At 29.7% G+C, this 19,577-nt stretch overlaps 1 protein-coding gene across 1 annotated transcript in view; it reads right to left on the reverse strand.

Moving 5' to 3' along the window:
- LOC107446265 (Muscle-specific protein 300 kDa) overlaps nucleotides 1–19,577 on the reverse strand; it is a 306,020-nt gene that overhangs the window by 47,054 nt on the left and 239,389 nt on the right. The window contains exons 90-100 of the mRNA XM_071184003.1: nucleotides 18,616–19,224; nucleotides 9,875–18,367; nucleotides 9,028–9,156; nucleotides 8,546–8,707; nucleotides 6,802–7,062; nucleotides 6,496–6,708; nucleotides 5,259–5,357; nucleotides 3,723–3,872; nucleotides 1,934–2,107; nucleotides 1,397–1,693; nucleotides 528–854 (exon numbers count right to left, since the gene is read on the reverse strand). Of these exons, the coding sequence (XP_071040104.1) occupies nucleotides 528–854; nucleotides 1,397–1,693; nucleotides 1,934–2,107; nucleotides 3,723–3,872; nucleotides 5,259–5,357; nucleotides 6,496–6,708; nucleotides 6,802–7,062; nucleotides 8,546–8,707; nucleotides 9,028–9,156; nucleotides 9,875–18,367; nucleotides 18,616–19,224 (10,914 nt within the window). The remainder of the gene's footprint in view (nucleotides 1–527; nucleotides 855–1,396; nucleotides 1,694–1,933; nucleotides 2,108–3,722; nucleotides 3,873–5,258; nucleotides 5,358–6,495; nucleotides 6,709–6,801; nucleotides 7,063–8,545; nucleotides 8,708–9,027; nucleotides 9,157–9,874; nucleotides 18,368–18,615; nucleotides 19,225–19,577) is intronic.

The following is a 19,577-nucleotide window of genomic DNA, read 5'->3' on the forward strand; positions in this document are numbered from 1 at the left end:
CTGGAAGAAATTAAAAATAACACATTACGATTCTCTGGACCAGTCTTACTTTGACAAATATTTTGGTCGCAGTACAGATCTACATTGCTATCAGAATTACGGTGGGTTTATGCAGTGGTCAATAACGAGAAACCTCTAAAACTTCTAGACATATATATATATAAAAAACAAATTAATTTTTTTCAAAAATAAATTTGTGCATTTGATTATGATCAATGTAATGCTGAAAATTAAAACATAAAATTTTTTGTCCTCAATTAAGATCTGAATCGCTCTTACTTACATTATTTTGTATTATTACACAACTTAATAGTAAAATAAAACAATATTAATTTCAGCTACAAGTAATATAAGTACTGAAACTATCTTATTCAATTGTCGATTTGAAAATTAACTGTAGATCTTTCACTTAAATTAAATATGCTAAATAATTTGCATAGCATTTTAACAGGCATCAGAATTGATATTTTTAAGCATTAATAAAAATTAAAATCAAAGAAAAATTTCTTCCATCAAAGAAATCTTACCGAAATGCGTTGCAGGTTTTCAAATAATGCAGCAATATCATGGCTGTTTTTAATTTCTTGCTGAACAAACTGCAACCGTGAACTTGCATCAGAATACCAAACTTGTAGTTCTTCTATTTCTCGGTGAATAAGTAGATATTGGTTTGTAAATGGGCTTGCAATGTTCATTTTCACATTAACATTGTCCTGCAACCTTGAAAATGATTGAATAAATTCTGCATAAGAATCAGAAACCTGGTGACAGTCAACATGCACTTTCACTGTTTTCATCACTTTCTGCATGTCATAGATATGTGGCGTGAAATTCCTCAGATCATGCCTAAGAGACTGGTATAAAAAAAATTTATCATAAATAAATGAAAAAACCTTAACTACAAACAATATATTAGTACATTTGGTAACATTTTACATGCAGATAAAAATTTTCATTATCCTCTTTTTCACATAAAAAAGAGAAAAACAAGATTTATTCAACTGAAAACAAAAAATACTTTTAATAAATTAATGTGAAATTAGGGTAAATAAAAATTTTCACACAAAATGACATCGAAACCTTGATTTTCTAATTATTGATAAATTTAGATTCACTTTTCATCAAAAAAATTAAATAAACTTTTGTTGTTTTTCTACAGAATTCATAAAAGAAATTTAGAACTTAATTTCAAGTTTTTTTTGTTAATATGCATAGTATTCCGTAATGAATGCAACATAGTTTAATAGGTTCTGGAAAAGAAAGTACTACAGCCTTGGCCAATATTTTTTTTTTTTTATAAATGGAAGAGGATGTAATGGTTCAAACCTACATGTCCCAATTAAACAATGAAGAAAACCAATTGAAGTAAACCCAAATTAATTGAAGAAAAACTTACTTTAATAAAGGAAGTATATTGTTGAATGTCTTCAGTTGGACAAGGCTGAACTTTAAAAGCATGGGTTTTATCCATAATCCACCTTTTGTTTCTATCAAGAGTCTCAAGAAGATCATTTAATGAAAGGAAGCACTCGTTCAACTTTTTGAACTTATTTTCGATTTTAGATATGGAATCCATAACTTCAGACTGCATAACTTTGAATTCCTGCTTCGTTTCATCTTGGAATTTCTCATTCGATAGACAATACTTATTCCTCAATATATGAGATAAAACAATTAGAGCATGTTGCATTTCCTGAAGTGAAAAAAAGAAGAAATGATAAGAGATAATATTTAAATACAAAATATCAGTAAAAAAATTAATTTTGTTCCGTTTTCGAGATATATATGAAATGAATCAAAATAAACTGCAGACTAAAAAAGTTTGCAAAAATAAATAAATATCATTAAATAAATTTCACACCACATATTAAATGGTTAATTAAAACAAAATTTACATCAGTTTTTTTAAAATTATATTTAAAAAGAAACTTACCTGAAGATAGTCCAATTTTTCCTTTAAGTCAGCCAAAAACTCAATGACTATAGGAGAGGGTAACTCACAGAAACTCTTCACAGTGACAAAAATGATTTGTAGACAATCACACACTTTTTTGTAAACTGAGCGATGGTCATGTTCTTGTGTGACTGCCAAGCAAGTTGCATTAATCTAAAATTAAATAAAAATAGGTACAAGAGTAAAAATAAAGAAATGTAATAATTGCTTTGTTATGATGAATAAAAAAAATAATTCCTGAAAATTCACTCATCCCAATTAATTCAGAAAATTTATATTTTTTTCATGCTCATCTCATTTAATAACTCTTTATATATCAAATTTTTGTAAACAAATAAATGAGAGTTAAGGTCTATTAACAAAAATAAAATACAATGCTAAAAAAGAAATAAAAATTTTTAAAAATATTTTAACATCTTTCTAAGTTTTAAATGTTTTTTTTTATCTTAGTTATTTTTTACTAGCACTAGCTTTATAATTTCTGATCCTTTCATGTGCGTACGAGGATACAAAAATTTCTTTTTTCAATCCGCTTTTTTGTATTAAAAAATTATTTCAGTCATAATAATTTTTTTTAACTATGTTAAATACTGTGCTACTACATTCCACTCAACTCAATCTTTTCTTTTCCTGTATTTTCTTTTTAAGTAGTTAGTCAGTTAAGTAGTTTACATGTGCATTTTTCATGTTAAGATGGTTTTTTAATGATCTGCTACATTAGATGTTATCTTTTATCCATATTAGTATTTCTGTCCGAAATTCCCTTTCATGGAATACAGCTAACAGCGGAATAAGGTTCGTTAACATTTCCACCATTTTTGTTTTGCTTATTCTCTAAGCTCTAATATTTTTCTTTCAGTCTTTTACAACTATTCATTTGTAAATAATTTATACACAATAATATCACAAATATTTAATTTGTTCCATAATTACAGATTGGCTCTCCTTTTAATGACTTTGAAGGGACCATGAAAAATTGCCCATAAGTAGAAAAGTCCTTAAATAGAATGTGGGGAAAAATTATACATAATGAAAACTTTTCCCTTCATATTTTTCATTCTTAAGGTTATTAATTTATTTTAAAATAAACTTAAGTGTTAAAAACTTTTTCACTTTATTACTATACAAATTATATTAATACATGAAAAAATTGAATAACAAAAACAAAGATAAACAGTAGAAGAAACAAATCAATTTTATTAAAAACAAAAATTTTGATTGCTTCAATTATGGTTTTCATTTTAATAACTTTTTTCAAGTTTTTAGAATATATTAACCATATTTCGAGCACATTAAACTTATCTTGAGTATTATTATAAAAATATTCCATATTGGATGACATAATATATCTTCTTAAAACGTCAATTGCAGTAGATGTAGTGACTTAGTCATTTTCATTTTTGAAGTTTTTATAAATCTTATCTAAATTTTTTAATTTGTTGTTAAAGTATCTTCAACACAACTAAATAAATTGTGTAACTGGACATCAATCATGTCTTTTTCAATCCCTTTAAAACCAAACTTGTTTCTTCACAAAGAAATAAAAATCTACACTTTTAAAAAATTTAACCATTAAGCGGAGATTCAGTCGCCTTTAAATAGAGCTTTTCCTACTATGAAGAAGCCAGGACTGCAACATATCTTCTTTGGTCACAAGGCAGTTGTGAATAAAAAAAATTTTTTGAAATAAAGCTTGGTTTGAGTTCTTACCCTTTAAAATTATATAAAAACAGATAAGAACAAAAACTTCAATGCAAGTTCTACTCACCATACTTTTGAGGTCCCTGGCCTGTTTTAACCAATCTTCTGTATTCTCATAGTTATAACCTGGCCAAATCAAAAACAATTTCTGTTTATCTAAACAGAGTAGTTCACTAGAAGAGGAACATTCAGACACCTCCTTTCTGATTTCAGATAGCTGAAAAATAGAAAAAATATGATAAAAACTTTTCATACTTGTAAGAAATAATGAATATATTTTTAGAAAAATGCATAATGTAGCATAGTTATCACTATAAGTATTCAATTCCAATTCACTAGTATACAAGACATGTTAACTCAATTCTATCTAGGGGTACCTTTTGATACATGAAGGTTGACATCAACAGCATTCTGGCCCCCACATTGGTGACTTTCGGACGTGATCTGAACATGCCTGCCTCGACAGAAATGCTCACTGTGATATGAAAATGCCTACTTTGAAGGATGGAACACAATGAACACATGACTTGCTATTTGTGACAGTGACATTGTGCTCCTTGCGGTGTTGCTACTCAGTCTCGATCACGCACAACAGGAGCCTATACACACTCGGCAACTAATAGCAACATAGGAGTGACCACGCACACAACCGTGATCTTAATACAGTTCTCCCAGCATCTCATAAAACAGCAATGAATTAACTAGTGATAACCATTCTTTGAATTCTATCTGAGATAAAATTCTGAAGGAGTACTGTAGCCTAGCTACCACTACAATTATTCAATTCCAATTCACTAATATATAAGACATGTAAACTCCATTCTATCTAGAGGTACCTTTAGATAGGCTGATATTGTCAGTTGATTTTGTTTATAGCTCAAACCCCACACATAATATAATATTTCATATTTTAAAGACAGTGACATGACTGAGCATGTGGTGTTTTCCAGATGGTTTAAGCAGCAATTTTAATTAGTTTGGAAGTGATTCAGAATTGAATTATTGTACAAGCTTTTTTTTCTCTTTCATTTTAACAAGATAACATTATTAAAAATTGATGATTTTTCACTTATGTAAATAAAGTAATTTTTTGGAAGAATTCCATTAAGTTTTCTTAAAAATTTACTATTTTGACAATGATTGGAGCATTATAGTTGGTCTGGCACAGCAGAAGCTGCTATCTCACAATTATTTCATTTCAAAAGAAGTTAATTTTTTTTATAAAAATGTTACATAATGAAATATTTAGTTAATATAAAAAAAGAGGACAAAGGTCGAATAAATTCTCAAGAAAAATTAAAATATTAATATTTTTCTACTTCAAAATGCTATCTAATGCTATAATGAGAAGTCTTAAAATGGAGTGAGTAACAGAGTAGATAATAACACAAATAAAAGTATTTGCATAACTGTACATCTTATTACATGTGAGATATTTGGTTGCATATTAGCTTAATTAACAATAATAAATTATACATTAAGAAAATTAAGAAAATAATAAAATATACACTAAAAGTCAAAATTTTTAAAAATATGAATTTTAAAAAATCATTCAAAAATATGAGATAAAAAATCTTTTTTTACATACAGAAACATATTTTACCTCTGTCAGTGGGATATTATAAACAGTAGAATCATTAACTTTTTCTTTCAAGTTCTTGTAAAGAGAATCAATTTTGGCATTAACTAACTTATGCTGTTCCTAAAAAAGATGCAAATATTAAAAATTTTTAATACCATATGATATTTACACACAAATATCGTGAAGTAACCAACAAATATTCCCATTATCAAAAATTACAGAAAACAAATTAACTTCGAATTTTTTTTTTGCAGTATTATAACTGTACCAACAATATTTATAAAACTATTAAAAACATATTAAATTTGGAGTAAGACAATAAAAACAAAGCCATCATTAGGCTTAGAGGATGCACAGACAAAACATTTTAAAAGGCATTTTGAATATTATGTTTCTAAGAAGATAGGAGAGTTGAACCACACATTAAGTTTTCATCTGAAACTATGGAAATAAGTTTGTTTTTAAAAAATCAGAAAAAATTCGCACAAACTAGTTATTTATTTTAAATTTTGCTTCCAAAAATTATACTAGTGTCTAATTTTTGTCAATGATATAAAGTGCAAAATCTTCTGAAATGGGGAATTTCATACTGAATTAATTATCAAAAAAGCTTTAAATTTATCTTACTTTCTAATTCTATTAATCAGATTTCCATAAAATTTTTTTGAAAAACAAGTAGACCACGGGCTGTAGAAGTCATATTTAAGTTATCAAATAAAATGAAGTTAGAAAGAAAGTTTTTATTTTATTTCAAAAAAAGTAAAATTTTCCTAATTATTAAAAATACTTTTCCTTGAATATATTACTGGTGCAGGAATGCCTTTGGCAAATACCCTACTTGTCCTATCCTTACAAAGTCTCAGAATAAAATCATTCGATACAGCAGAATGGTATAAATTTTATAATCCAAAAACTTATATGGTGTTCTATTCAAAACTTTTAAAGTAATATTTTTCAAAGAGAAGAAAAAAAAAACATAAGCAATATTCTAGTATTAAATATATGATCTTAATATCCTAAAAGGGGAATTTTTCGTTAAAATTCAAATTACAATAACCAATATTCGTCAGCTTACAAAGAAGTAAGGAAGTTTTATATAAAAATTGTAAAAATCAATAATATTTTCTAAAAAATAAACACAACAGTTGTAATCTTAAAAACGTTTTACGTTAAATCACAACGAACTATAAAATATATGATATCAAAAGAGCTTTGATTAGAGATGGATTGAAATGCATAAATTAAAAAATACCCTTACATTTAAATTTTTGTCTTCTTTTTGCCATTGAGACATTTGAGAGAAACACGTTGAAGCTAAATTCCTTGTGGTGTCAATTCTATGTTTCAAATCTTCTAAACTTTTTGAAACTTGTTGTTGTGCAGTAATTGGAATGGCATCTGTTATCATTACTGTGAAATCTTCAATATTTGAAACCTGTTGTTGCACAACTAATAGCTCATTTTCAATTTTCTAAATAACACACAAATGTGAAAATTTTAAATAAATTAATTTTCTGTACAATTGATAAAGTTGAAACAAATGTATGAAACAAACTAAACAAACCTTGTATTCAATAGAACATTCTTCACTAGACGATTCAGATATATTAAGTATCCAAACTTCTAAATGTTCAACCCATTGATGTAACACATGAATAATCTGAAGAAAATGACTTCCTATTGCAACACTTTGCTCTGAATCTTTAGACTCCAAGATGAGTTGTAATTCTTCAATCATTCGTGATATGTTCTGCATAAAAACATCTTTTTCAGAATCAACGTATGGTAAATAAGAAATGATTGGTAAAGGTGGGGAGAAATTTGCCTGGAATCAAAACAAAAAGAAAACTAAGCAAGGGTTTACAAAAATAGCAACAGAAAAAAAAATATATACAAACAAAAAGCAAAATAAAATAAATAGTATTGAATAAGCATTTTTAGCAAAATTTATCATAGGAATGGAATAAGCTTGAATTTGAAGCAAAATTCTTTGGTTAATAGAAGGATTAACATGACCTCAAATTGGAAAAAAAAAAGTGATTCATACAATTCTTGACAAAGTAATAACTAGAATTATTAACGCATGCTTCTCAATTTGCATTAACTTAAATTTAAAAACTTTTTAAAAAAGGAACGACATGCAAATTTTTAATTGCATACTTTTAACAGTTCTAGATACAGTTATGTAAATTTTACAGTATATCAATAAAGAAAATTTTAAACAATAGCAAAACCTTAATCAATCAAAAAGTAAAATTTTATATTTGGAGTATTAATTTCAAAAGATGGAGGGAGATTAGGGTAGATATTACCCTTGAATTAAGGTGCATAAAAATCTGCTCACTATTTTGTAATACCACACATATTTTTTTCTTTTATTGCAGTAAAAAATTTTTTGACATTGAACACTTATTATGCATTTTTTCTTCTTTTTACAAAAAGGAATGATATGCAAATGTAAAATTGCATATTCTAACATAAAGATAAAATAAAAAAAGATCAAGATAAAATTTGCAAATTATAACAACATTCACAGAAAGCCAATTTACTTACATTAACAAGCATGATTTTATACTTTGTGTGAATTTCATTTCTACCTTTGTAAATGTTTACAGGTCTAATTCAAGCTTAGTTTGACACATATGCTGAGAAATTACACTTTTGAATAATTTTTCAGTTTTATAAGCTAATATCTATTAATGATAAAAAGTAGGTAGGTACTTTATTTATGTTGCTCTATAGCGGCACAATGCATTACTGGCGACATCTCTGAAGATGATCCGAAGACATGCCATCACAACTTTATGAAGTCACTTCCTCAATTTAGACATAGATCTAAGGAAATTTTTTTCAGATCCACATTCTTATGGTACTGCTCAACGATAACAGGACTCTTGAGCCCACAGTTTTACGAGCAAGTATATCACATGTAGTTCGTTGGTGTTATCCAAGTCGGTGATCGAACTCCGACCCCTCGGGACAGGAATCCTATTCTGTAACCACTGAGCTACCATGGATCATTAACTATGTAAAATTGTATATTCATGTATATTATAAGTAACTATGTATTTTGAATGTAAAATTGTATCTCATGGTACTTCTTTTGTAAGCAAAGTGAAAGTATAATGGAAACAGATAATGCTCCAGAATGGAAATAGTCTCATTAACCGAATATATATATATATATATATATGATTGAGAATTGTAAATTATTGTGAATTATAACTTTATTATGAATTGTGNAAAATTAACCAGAGAAGTTTTTAAAACAGCATACAATTTTAAATATATGTATAGAGAGAAGATACCTCTAAGAGAGATTCTGATTGAACTGGATGTTTTTCTTCTGTTCCAAACCATGATAACATATGAAAGTCAGCCAATTTGTCAGTTGAAAGAATCAGATTTGCATCGTTTTCATTTGAGTTCAACAATGCATGATTACTACTTACATCTATTAAAATATTAGCCTGAAAATGTAATAAAATGATAAGTAAAACTAAAATTTAAATGAGAAATTATTAATTACATAAATTCAAGTTTTCTAACTAGTTCTGGAAAATTGCTTTAAATAACTGAGCAGGTTTGCATCAAATTTTTTGAGCAACATTATTATTGAACAACAAAGAATAAACTGGTATTTTTAAAAAAGTGAGAGGGCATTATAAATCTTATGAAGAATTTTTTACAAGTTAAAATTAGCAGAATAGAAAAAATTATGAAATTTACAAAAATTATGGAATTAACAAAAAATTATGAAATTTAAATAAATTATTAAACAGTTTCTCACCATGTTAGAAATTTTTTTTGAGATAGTCATATTGCATTCAGTGTTTTCATTATTCAATTCTGAAGAATCATTTAAATATTTTTGAAGATCAACATTTTTTCTGTGAAAACTTCTGGCAATATCTGAACCCTAAAATAACATAAAAATAGCTTTATTATGGAATTATTAATTACAGAAATTATTTGTTGATAATAAAAGTTATTACTGATACCGAAAGTAAGTTGAGTTTCAATATTATAATCAACTTTTGGGGATTTTAACAAATATTAATTTAACAGCACATACATATCACTCTAAATCTAATGTTACTAAATGAGAAAGGTTCTTTCTAAAGGAATTCCATAAAAAATAATTTAAAAAAAAGCTGAATTCTATAATTTAAACAATTAAATAATTTCTTGGAATATTTCTAAGAGAGTTTCCTCTGCAAAAGGGACTAATTTTTAATAACTGAGGCATCTGCATGCCAATAGTGAAAAGTCAAGAAAAATGGTGTTAAGTAAAAGTCTATAGGATTATAGTGTCGAATTTCTTGTGCTAAAAATATCTTTACAACTCCATTTTAGGCTTTTTACTGCAAGGATTATGTTACGATGAAATAAGAGGGTGTTTTTGACAAACATTGACAAATTTTGTCACTGTAACTGTGAGAGTTACACAATGACATTACAACATTCTTGAGGGCATAGATCATAATACTTATGTAAAAAAAAATTCCGTTCACTCAAATGGTATGCTCTCCAGGTTATATGCAGGCAAAGTTATTTTGTAATACTTATATATACACACATACATATTTATATAATAAATGCATATATATATATATATATATTGATATAGAGCTTACCTGAACTATTTGTTGGGAAGAACTCCTTGATAAACCTTCAGCAAAAGAAGTAGAGGCATCAGATGAGACCTCTGTCATTTGATTATTAGAATAAATTTCTAAATTACTTGTTGGTGATTTATTGAGCTGGTCTTTGTTAATATTACTGGAATTATCTGAAGACTCCTGCTTATTTGCTGACACATTATTTTTATCGATTGCCTTCTTTTTCCTATCTCGCCTTCTTTTTTTAGTTTTGGAATCATTGGTCTCATTCTTCGGTTGATTGTCCATTAAGTCATTACTGAACTCCTTAGATGCTTTCAGTGTCTGCTGGATATCATCTGCTACACTTTCAAGTACTTGAAATCCCTCATTGTTTTGAATAACTTCTTCACAAGAAGGAACATTAGTTTTGAATTGTTCACGTGCATTTTTTAAACTGTCAGATACAACACTTTCATGCAAGTAGTGATCTAAATCTTTTACATCAGAAATTTCTTTCTCGTTTCTTTCAGCAGTAGTAACTTTCGAAACAGGCAAAGAATCTATTTGAGATATTTCTTCTGATACATTGTCAACAACTGCATTGAATTTAAGTGGTGTTTGTGAAAGACAATTATCAGTCACTGAATCTTTCATTGAAGAAATTTCTGATTGCTCTACAGCAGGAAGAACTTCTGCAGCATCTATTTGAGATATTTTTTCTGATACATTGTCAACAACTGCATCGAATTTAAGTGGTGTTTGTGAAAGACAAGTATCAGTCACTGAATCTTTCATTGAAAAAATTTCTGATTGCTCTATAGCAGGGAAAATTTCTGCAGCATCTATTTGAGATATTTTTTCTGATACATTGTCAACAACTGCATCGGATTTAAGAGGTGTTTGTGAAAGACAAGTATCAGTCACTGAATCTTTCATTGAAAAAATTTCTGATTGCTCTATAGCAGGGAAAATTTCTGCAGCATCTATTTGAGATATTTTTTCTGATACATTGTCAACAACTGCATCGGATTTAAGAGGTGTTTGTGAAAGACAAGTATCAGTCACTGAATCTTTCATTGAAAAAATTTCTGATTGCTCTATAGCAGGGAAAATTTCTGCAGCATCTATTTGAGATATTTTTTCTGATACATTGTCAACAACTGCATCGGATTTAAGAGGTGTTTGTGAAAGACAAGTATCAGTCACTGAATCTTTCATTGAAGAAATTTCTGATTGCTCTACAGCAGGAAGAGCTTCTGCAGCATCTTCAATACTTGCAAAAAGTTTTACTTCAGTTTCTACTTTAGTCATCTCAGTAACAGGAGATGTAATAATAGTTTGTGACAAATTTAATTCAGTTATTCTAATATTACTGAGAACACCAGAATCAGTTTCAATCTTAGTTTCTTCTATCATTTCAGTAATTGATTTCTCATTTACATCATCATTTTCTAAAGTTTCAGACAGCAATGGAATTTTAACTTTCTCTTTCTCCAAAGCTGCAACATTAATAGCTTCAACGCCAGAGTGTGGAATGTTTTCTTGTATAGCAATCTTATTCAAGTCAGCAGTTGAAATTAAATTATGTTTACCCTGAACTTCCTTTATTTCACTAGTTCCACTCATAATACATAGATCTGCAACTTTTTCTGATTCTTCTCCTATTGCATCACAAATAGGAACATCAGAATGAATTATATTCTGTTGCATTATAGTTTCTCCTGATGATCTGCCATAGGTATTAACAGAACCGTCACTTATAACAAGTTCAGATTGCTCTCTCACATTACTTTCCTCAATATCTTGAATATTAGGATCTGAAGTTGTAATTTGGTTCTGTTCCTTTCTTTCTTCACCTGATGTTTCAAAAATGTGAGAGTTCATGTCTTTATTAGACTCTTTTTTAAGAACATCACTGATGGTAATGTCAGAATGAATTTCACTCTGTGGCATTCCACTTTCTCCTGATAATCTGTCATGGGTTTCAACAGAACCACCACTTATTTCAAGTTCACATTGCTCTCCGACAGTAACTTTTCCACCGTCTTTATCAGACACTTTATTAGGAATATCACTGATGGGAATGTCAGAATGAATTTCACTCTGTTGCATTCTACTTTCTCCTGATAATCTGTCATAAGTTTCAACAAAACTATTACTTTCTTGAATATCATGAATATTAGGATCTGAAGTTGTAATTTTCTTTTGCTCCTTTATTACTTCATCTGATGTTTCAATAATGCAAGAGTTTATATCTTTATCAGACTCTTTTTTAAGAACATCACTGATGGTAATGTCAGAATGAATTTCACACTGTGGCATTCTACTTTCTCCTGTTAATCTGTCATAGGTTTCAACAGAACCACCACTTATTGCAAGTTCACGTTGCTCTCCGACAGTAACTTTTTCACCATCTTTATCAGACTCTTTTTTAAGAACATCACTGATGGGAATATCAGAATGAATTTCACTCTGTTGCATACTACTTTCTCCTGATAATCTGTCATAAGTTTCAACAGGACCATCACTTTCTTCAATATCATGAATATTAAGATCTGAAATTGTAATTTTGTTTTGTTCCTTTATTTCTTCACCCGATGTTTCAATAATGCCGGAGTTTATATCTTTATCAGTAACTTCTTTAAGAACATCACTGATGAGAATGTCAGAATGAATTTTACTCTGTTGCATTCTATGTTCTCCCATTAATCTGTCATAAGTTTCAACAGAACCATCACTTTCTTCAATATCACGAATATTAGGATCTGAAGTTGTAATTTTGTTTTGTTCCTTTATTTCTCCATCAGACACTTCTTTAAGAACATCACTGATGGGAATGTCAGAATGGATTTCACTATGTTGCATTCTACTTTCTCCTGATAATCTGTCATAAGTTTCAAGAGGACCATCACTTTCTTCAATATCATGAATATTAGGATCTGAAATTGTAATTTTGTTCTGTTCCTTTATTTCTTCACCCAATGTTTCAATAATGCGAGAGTTTATATCTTTATCAGTAACTTCTATAAGAACATCACTGATGAGAATGTCAGAATGAATTTCACTCTGTTGCATTCTATGTTCTCCTGTTAATCTGTCATAAGTTTCAACAGAACCATCACTTTCTTCAATTTCATGAATATTAGGATCTGAAGTTGTAATTTCGCTTTGTTCCTTTATTTTTTCATCAGACACTATTTTAAGAACATCACTGATGGGAATGTCAGACTGAATGTCACTTTGTTGCATTCTACTTGCTCCTGATAATCTGTCATAAGTTTCAACAGAACCATCACTTATTGCGAGTTTACATTGCTTTTCGACATCACTTTCTTCAATATCATGAATATTAGGATCTGAAGCTGCAATTTTGTTTTGTTCCTTCATTTCTGCATTTGATGTTTCAATAATGCGAGAGTTTATATCTCTATCAGACTCTTCTTTAAGAACATCACTGATGGGACTGTCAGAATAAATTTCACTCTGGACAAGAAATTCTGAAAATGGTTTTTCTTTCTTATTTTTACCTGCTTCATTTTCAGAGAGATCTTCACGCAATGAGAGGTTATGATGTTCCTCAACATCTATTTCACCAGCATTGCAGAAATTAGAAGAAGCATTTGTAATTTGTTCATGTTCTTTTTCATCCGATTCAGTCTCTCTAATATCTGATGTTATATCTTTTTCTGAGCTCTCTTTTAATGCATCACACATGGAAACATCAAGATGAATTACACTCGGCTGCATGATGTCTTGGAATTGTTTTTCTTTTTTCATGGTATCTGTTTTACTGTCAGTTAGATCTTCAACAACTGAAAGGTTAGAATACTTTTCGACATTGATTTCATTACTATCAGGAAAATCAGAAACAATATGTTCATATTCTTTTTTCTCATTATCTTTTTCAAGTTCCTCTCCCAATACATCAGAATGAATTATGCTTTTCTGCATAAGGATTTCAGGATATTGCTTGTCCTCTAGAGCTTCTTCAACACCTGCAAAAGCAGAAATTGGTTCTGCATCGTGAGATGCTAATAAGTTATCTTTTTGTTGGTCATTGATTAAACTTTCATCACCCATATACATCGTTTCAGAATTTTCATTTTCTTTTTTACAAACAGTTTTAAAATTAGAATCTAAACTTTGCTCAGAATTTTCATCAACAAGTATTTTTTCAGTATTTTTAAAATCTAAATCAGTTTTGGATGAATCAATATATTTTTCATTAAAGATTTCCTCCTGATTAGAAAACAAGCTAGAATTTTCCGATAAATCACTACTCAAGAAAACCACATTTTCTTTTGCCAATGTGGAAGATTTAAATTCTTCTGAATAATTCTTAGAAGTCCTTAAAGTAGAAGGAGGGGTTTTATGTAAAATTTGTTCCTCTGAAATTTCTTTGTCCAAAGCTGTTGAATCGCTTTCATTATTTTCAATTTTTCTTATGTTGTTATTAGAATTTAAATCAATCTTAATGTTTTCAGGTGAGACACCTTTTTCAGAAATTTCATCTGAAATAAACTCATTATCTATTTGACTCATTAATAAAGTATTCTCACTGACAGTGGTTTCCAATATTGGCAAAGGTGAATCAATATTGTCATTAGAGTCTTTGCTGCTTTCAGAAAAACTGCCGCATTCTATATTTCGTTCATCCTTTAATAAAGAACTTTTTAATTCAGTCTCACCATCACCTGGAAATATATCAACTCTATTTTTAATGCATTTTTTATCATGATCTTCAAACTTTTTAAATGAGGATTTTTCCATTTCATGATTAACATTGCTATCATCCACAAAAACACTTTGGGTTTTTGAAGTAGGATCTGATGAAATCTGTTTTTCTATTTTAGTAGGTAATGAAGAAATTTCATTACTAACGTCTTTCACATTATCTGCCACTTTCTCAAATATGGGTTCTTGTATTTTAGAAGCTATTTCAGACACTGATCTTTCAGAACAGTCTTTCGAAATAGTTAAGTCATTTATGCTAGAATCGGAGGGACTTTTTGATGTAGCATTTGAAACCTTCAAAATGCTTGATGTAGCCTGGTATTCCAATTCTATGGGCTCAGCAGAGATTTCAGTCTTAATCAATAACATATTATCAGCACTATCAGTTAAATCACAAATCAGTGGTGTTTCTTTGGTGTCATCTGTCATGCTATTTAAGTTTTCATTTTTTGTTTCTATTCTATCCACATTAAAAGAACTAGAAAATATAGACTCCTTAGAAATGTTTTCTGAAGTAATTACATTTTTTATGGAGGCAGATTCCGCAGGATTTTCCAAGATAGGCTCTTGGCAAACATTTTCAGTTTTAAGCACCTTTTCAGGAAAAGATTTACCCGATTCTTCAATATTTGGTAAGTCTTTTTCTTGCTCGGAAGTAATAATTTGCATCTCAGTACCATTGACATCCTCTAATTTATTTTTGTCTAATTGTTTATTTGCACTTTGAACTGATATGATTATTGTATCAGTAGGAGACGAGAGGTTTTCATATTTTGATGATATTTGAGGTATCTGATTTTCTGTAGTGCCAATTACTGGTTCTACTTTGTTAACAGATTTGTTGAGAGAATTTTTGTCCATGGAAACCATATTTTGCTCTTCAGGTAAAAGAGTTTCTCCATAAATACTTTTTCTGCTTATTGGTGCATTTTCAATTTTGCAATCGGGAATTACTTCCTTTTTCTTATTCTTCCTAGATTTTTTAGTCTTTGGCAAGTTCATTTCCTGCCTAGAATTAGATTTGTCAAAATGTTTTGATTCAGAAAACGTGTCACTAGAATTTTCACAACTGTCTGTCTTAACCAATACATTATCAGAACCACTCTGAAACTCAAATTCCTCCTTAAATGACGAAATACTATGATGCGAACCAGAATTAGATTGGGTTTCAGTTTTACTTGAAGATGCAACAGGTTTTTCTTCAGAGGGAAAAATTTCCGATGGTTCTGTTTCTGAAATGAGTTGTGTATCAGATTCTTCTATACTTGGATCTTTTTTATTCTTTTTCTTTTTCCGTTTTTGTTTCTTTTTATTGGCAATTGAGCTGCCACTCGATTCAATAACAGGAGAATCTTTAATATCCATTTTAACAGCAGAGTCTATGATATTGGTAATAACTTTCTGATTCAGATCAATATCAGGATTTTTAAATGCTGTACTACTTAGATCTTGATTAGAATCGAATTGTGCTTTTTCAATTGGAATAGAATCAGTTGGTGCCTTATTAGATTCTTCTAGGTTTCCAATAACGTCATGATTTTGTGGGATTTCACCTTTTATGTTCACGGCTATGTTTTTATTTGAAAGATCATCACCTGATTCATTTATGTGTTTAGTTGCATCTTCTGCAGGTACAGAAAATTTAACTTCAGCTACTACATTTGAAGATTGGAAGAAGAAAAATGGAGAGTTTTCATCAAGAGGGACTGGCTTACATTCAAGCACAGGTGTATAATTAAGACATTGGTCTGATAGTATTGATCCAATTTCTTTTTCATTTTGAAGTCTTTTACTTACTTGGCTATTTCTATCTGTATCTGTCAACAGAACAGCACAAGCTACTTCAGGCACAACGGAGGTTTCCAAGGGCAACACTCTGTTACAATTACTATCAATTTCATCTTTTGCAATAGACTTTTCGTGGGTTGGAATGTTTTCTGATGCTGATGTTTTAGATTTTTTTCTTTTATGCCTTTTGGACTTAGGCTTAGTAGAATCTTGGTTAATGGAAAGATTTTCAATCACAGTGTTGTCTTTTATTGGTACAGTTTCGATCAACATTTTGTTATTTTCACCAAAGTAATTTGTTTCTGGTATTTTTATTTCTGTTATACTTTCAAATTCATCATAAGATTGTAATTTTTCTGCTGCAGCAATTCTGGCTTGACTAGTTCCTGAATCACTGATATTCTGTGTTATATTATTACTAGGTTCATATTTTTGGTTGCTAGGTAAGTTTATTTCGTCACTGACTGTAACGCTATTAGTTTCAGATATAGATAGATTCAGGATTTCATCTGCAGATATTGCAGAACTTATTTCTTCCTCTTTAAACTCAATACTGAATTTGGGTTCAGGTTTTTCAACACCTACAGTATCATTTTCTGAGATGATGGATCTTTCAGTAAAAGAAAGGCAAGTATCAGGAATACTCTTTTTTAGCAATGCAGTGTGATCAGCATCAGGTGCTTTACTATCAATGACTTTTTCAAGTTTATCCTGTTTTGTTAATTGAACAGTATTAGTTTGCTTCTGTGGTATTTCAAATTCTTCGCTTAGAACATTTCCCGAGCTCTTATACTGAACTTCTTCTTCGTGGCTAACTCTGTGGAGTTCTTTTGTGGGTTCAAGCTTTTTTATATCTGCACATTCTTCTAAAACTAGCCCATCCTTTGAAATATTTAAGTCACCTTTATTTGTCGATTGTGAAGATTTCTTCTTGTTTTTCTTAGCTTTTCCTTTCGTGATAGTTTCCATGCGATTATTTAATGATTTTTCTGAAATATTAGAAGGTTTATTCTTTTCAATTTGAATTCCTGAGTTAGGAATATCATCATTTGGGTTAGAGTTCTCAAAGTTCTGAGAATGAAATATTTTGTCAGTTTGCTTAACATTTAAAGATATTAGTGGAGAACCAGTTATTTCACCAGTCAGATTACTATCAAAAGGTATTTTTGATTGATCTAATTCCGTAGTAACCTTTTGAGTCATCATTACATTTTCATTTTGAGATGAGTCAGATTGTATTATTTTTTCAGGGGCACACACATTACTCTTTTTATTTATTTTTTTCTTAGATATTTTCCTTTTCAAGTCTGAGTTTTTATTTTCAACTAAATGCTGTGAGGAGACAAATGAATCCATATTTCTATCTTTTTGAGAGGGAATAATTAAATCATTATTGTCTAAGGAATTACTTTGATAAGATTTGTCAACTGGTACAGATGTTTCAGACACATTAGCTTCAGATATTTGTAAGATGTTAGGATCAACAAATTTGCTTGAATTTGCAGATATTGCACTAGAAGACAAAACTGTTTTACTAAGAGTCATTTTTTGTGCTTTAACAGTGACTGTAGATTGCACTTCTTTCTGAATCGACACACTTTGATAACTTTGAGTTTTTGTAGATGAATGGGCGCTCTTTTTACTGATTTCAGTTGTTGATTTTGTTTCAAAAGTGGAGTGACTTTTGATAGTTTTTATAGCTTGTTGAGTAAAGGAAGAAGTAGTAGCTGATGATAGCTGACGCATCTCATTATCTGACTTCTTGGATGAAGAAACTTGCTGCAAGTTTTGAGAAGAAAAAGAACTTTTTACACTTTGTTTGGATTCACTGACTATAGCTTGCTTAGTTATTTTAACAGTATCCGTATCTGCTGCAATATTTGGAACTAAATCCTTTGATGCTAAACATATTTCATCATCTGTCTTCGTAGCAGAAGAGACTTGATTTAAGTTTTGAGAAGGAAAAGAACCTTTTACACTTTGTTTGGATTCAGTAACTATAGCCTGCTGAGTTAGTTTAACTGTGTTCATATCTGCTGCAACATTTGGAGCTAGATCTTTTGATGCTAAACATATTTCATTATCTGACTTGTTGACAGAAGAAACTTGATTTAAGTTTTGAGAAGAAAAAGAACTTTTGATACTTTGTTTGGATTCAGTGACTGTAGCCTGTTGAGTTATTTTAACTGTGTCCATATCTGCTGCAAAANAAAAGAACCTTTTACACTTTGTTTGGATTCAGTAACTATAGCCTGCTGAGTTAGTTTAACTGTGTCCATATCTGTTGCTACATTTGGAGCTAGATCTTTTGATGCTAAACATATTTCATCATCTGTCTTCTTAGCAGAAGAGACTTGATTTAAGTTCTGAGAAGGAAAAGAACTTTTTACACTTTGTTTGGATTCACTGACTATAGCCTGCTTAGTTATTTTAACAGTATCCATATCTGCTGCAACATTTGGAGCTAAATCTCTTGATGCTAAACATATTTCATTATCTGACTTGTTGACAGAAGAAACTTGATTTAAGTTTTGAGAAGAAAAAGAACTTTTGATACTTTGTTTGAATTCAGTGACTGTAGCCTGCTGAGTTATTTTAACGGTGTTCATATCTGCTGCAAAACTTAGAGCTAGATCTTTTGATGCTGATCTCTCTAATTTAGGAACTAAAACAGAACTTGAGCCGGCTTCCTTTTTAACAAGAATAGTACGGTCAACAGATTTTGAAGCTGGAGAATCAGATGTAGTATCCTCTATGTCGGGACTAGATATCCCAGATTGAATTCCACATGTAGCATTTTTTACTGGACAACTTTCAATATCTTTGTTAGGAAAATACATGCTGGGATTTGTGATGTTCACCTAAAAAATAAAAAATAATAAATAAAAAGGTAGGACATACATTTTCTTTCAATAAACACAGTAAAAATAAATTTACAGTAACATTTCGTAAAGGCTATTACTGTTTTTAAAAACCTTAGTGAATATTCTTCCGGTCCACAATGATAATTTATTGATACAGTTAGTGTCAGTTATTAAAAAGTTTCAACCCTAAGTCTTAACTTTCTAACTTGAAGAGCTTGTCAAAAGCACAATTAGTTTTTTATACGTTTGCGTATCATATAATAGTATCAATCTTGCTTGGGAAGCTAACATCAAGTTAGCCATTGAATCTGGATACCCTATAGTAATTGGTATTTCAGAACCAAAAGAAT

Source organism: Parasteatoda tepidariorum, chromosome 8 (assembly GCF_043381705.1).
Source record: "Parasteatoda tepidariorum isolate YZ-2023 chromosome 8, CAS_Ptep_4.0, whole genome shotgun sequence".
Lineage (NCBI taxonomy): Eukaryota > Metazoa > Arthropoda > Arachnida > Araneae > Theridiidae > Parasteatoda > Parasteatoda tepidariorum.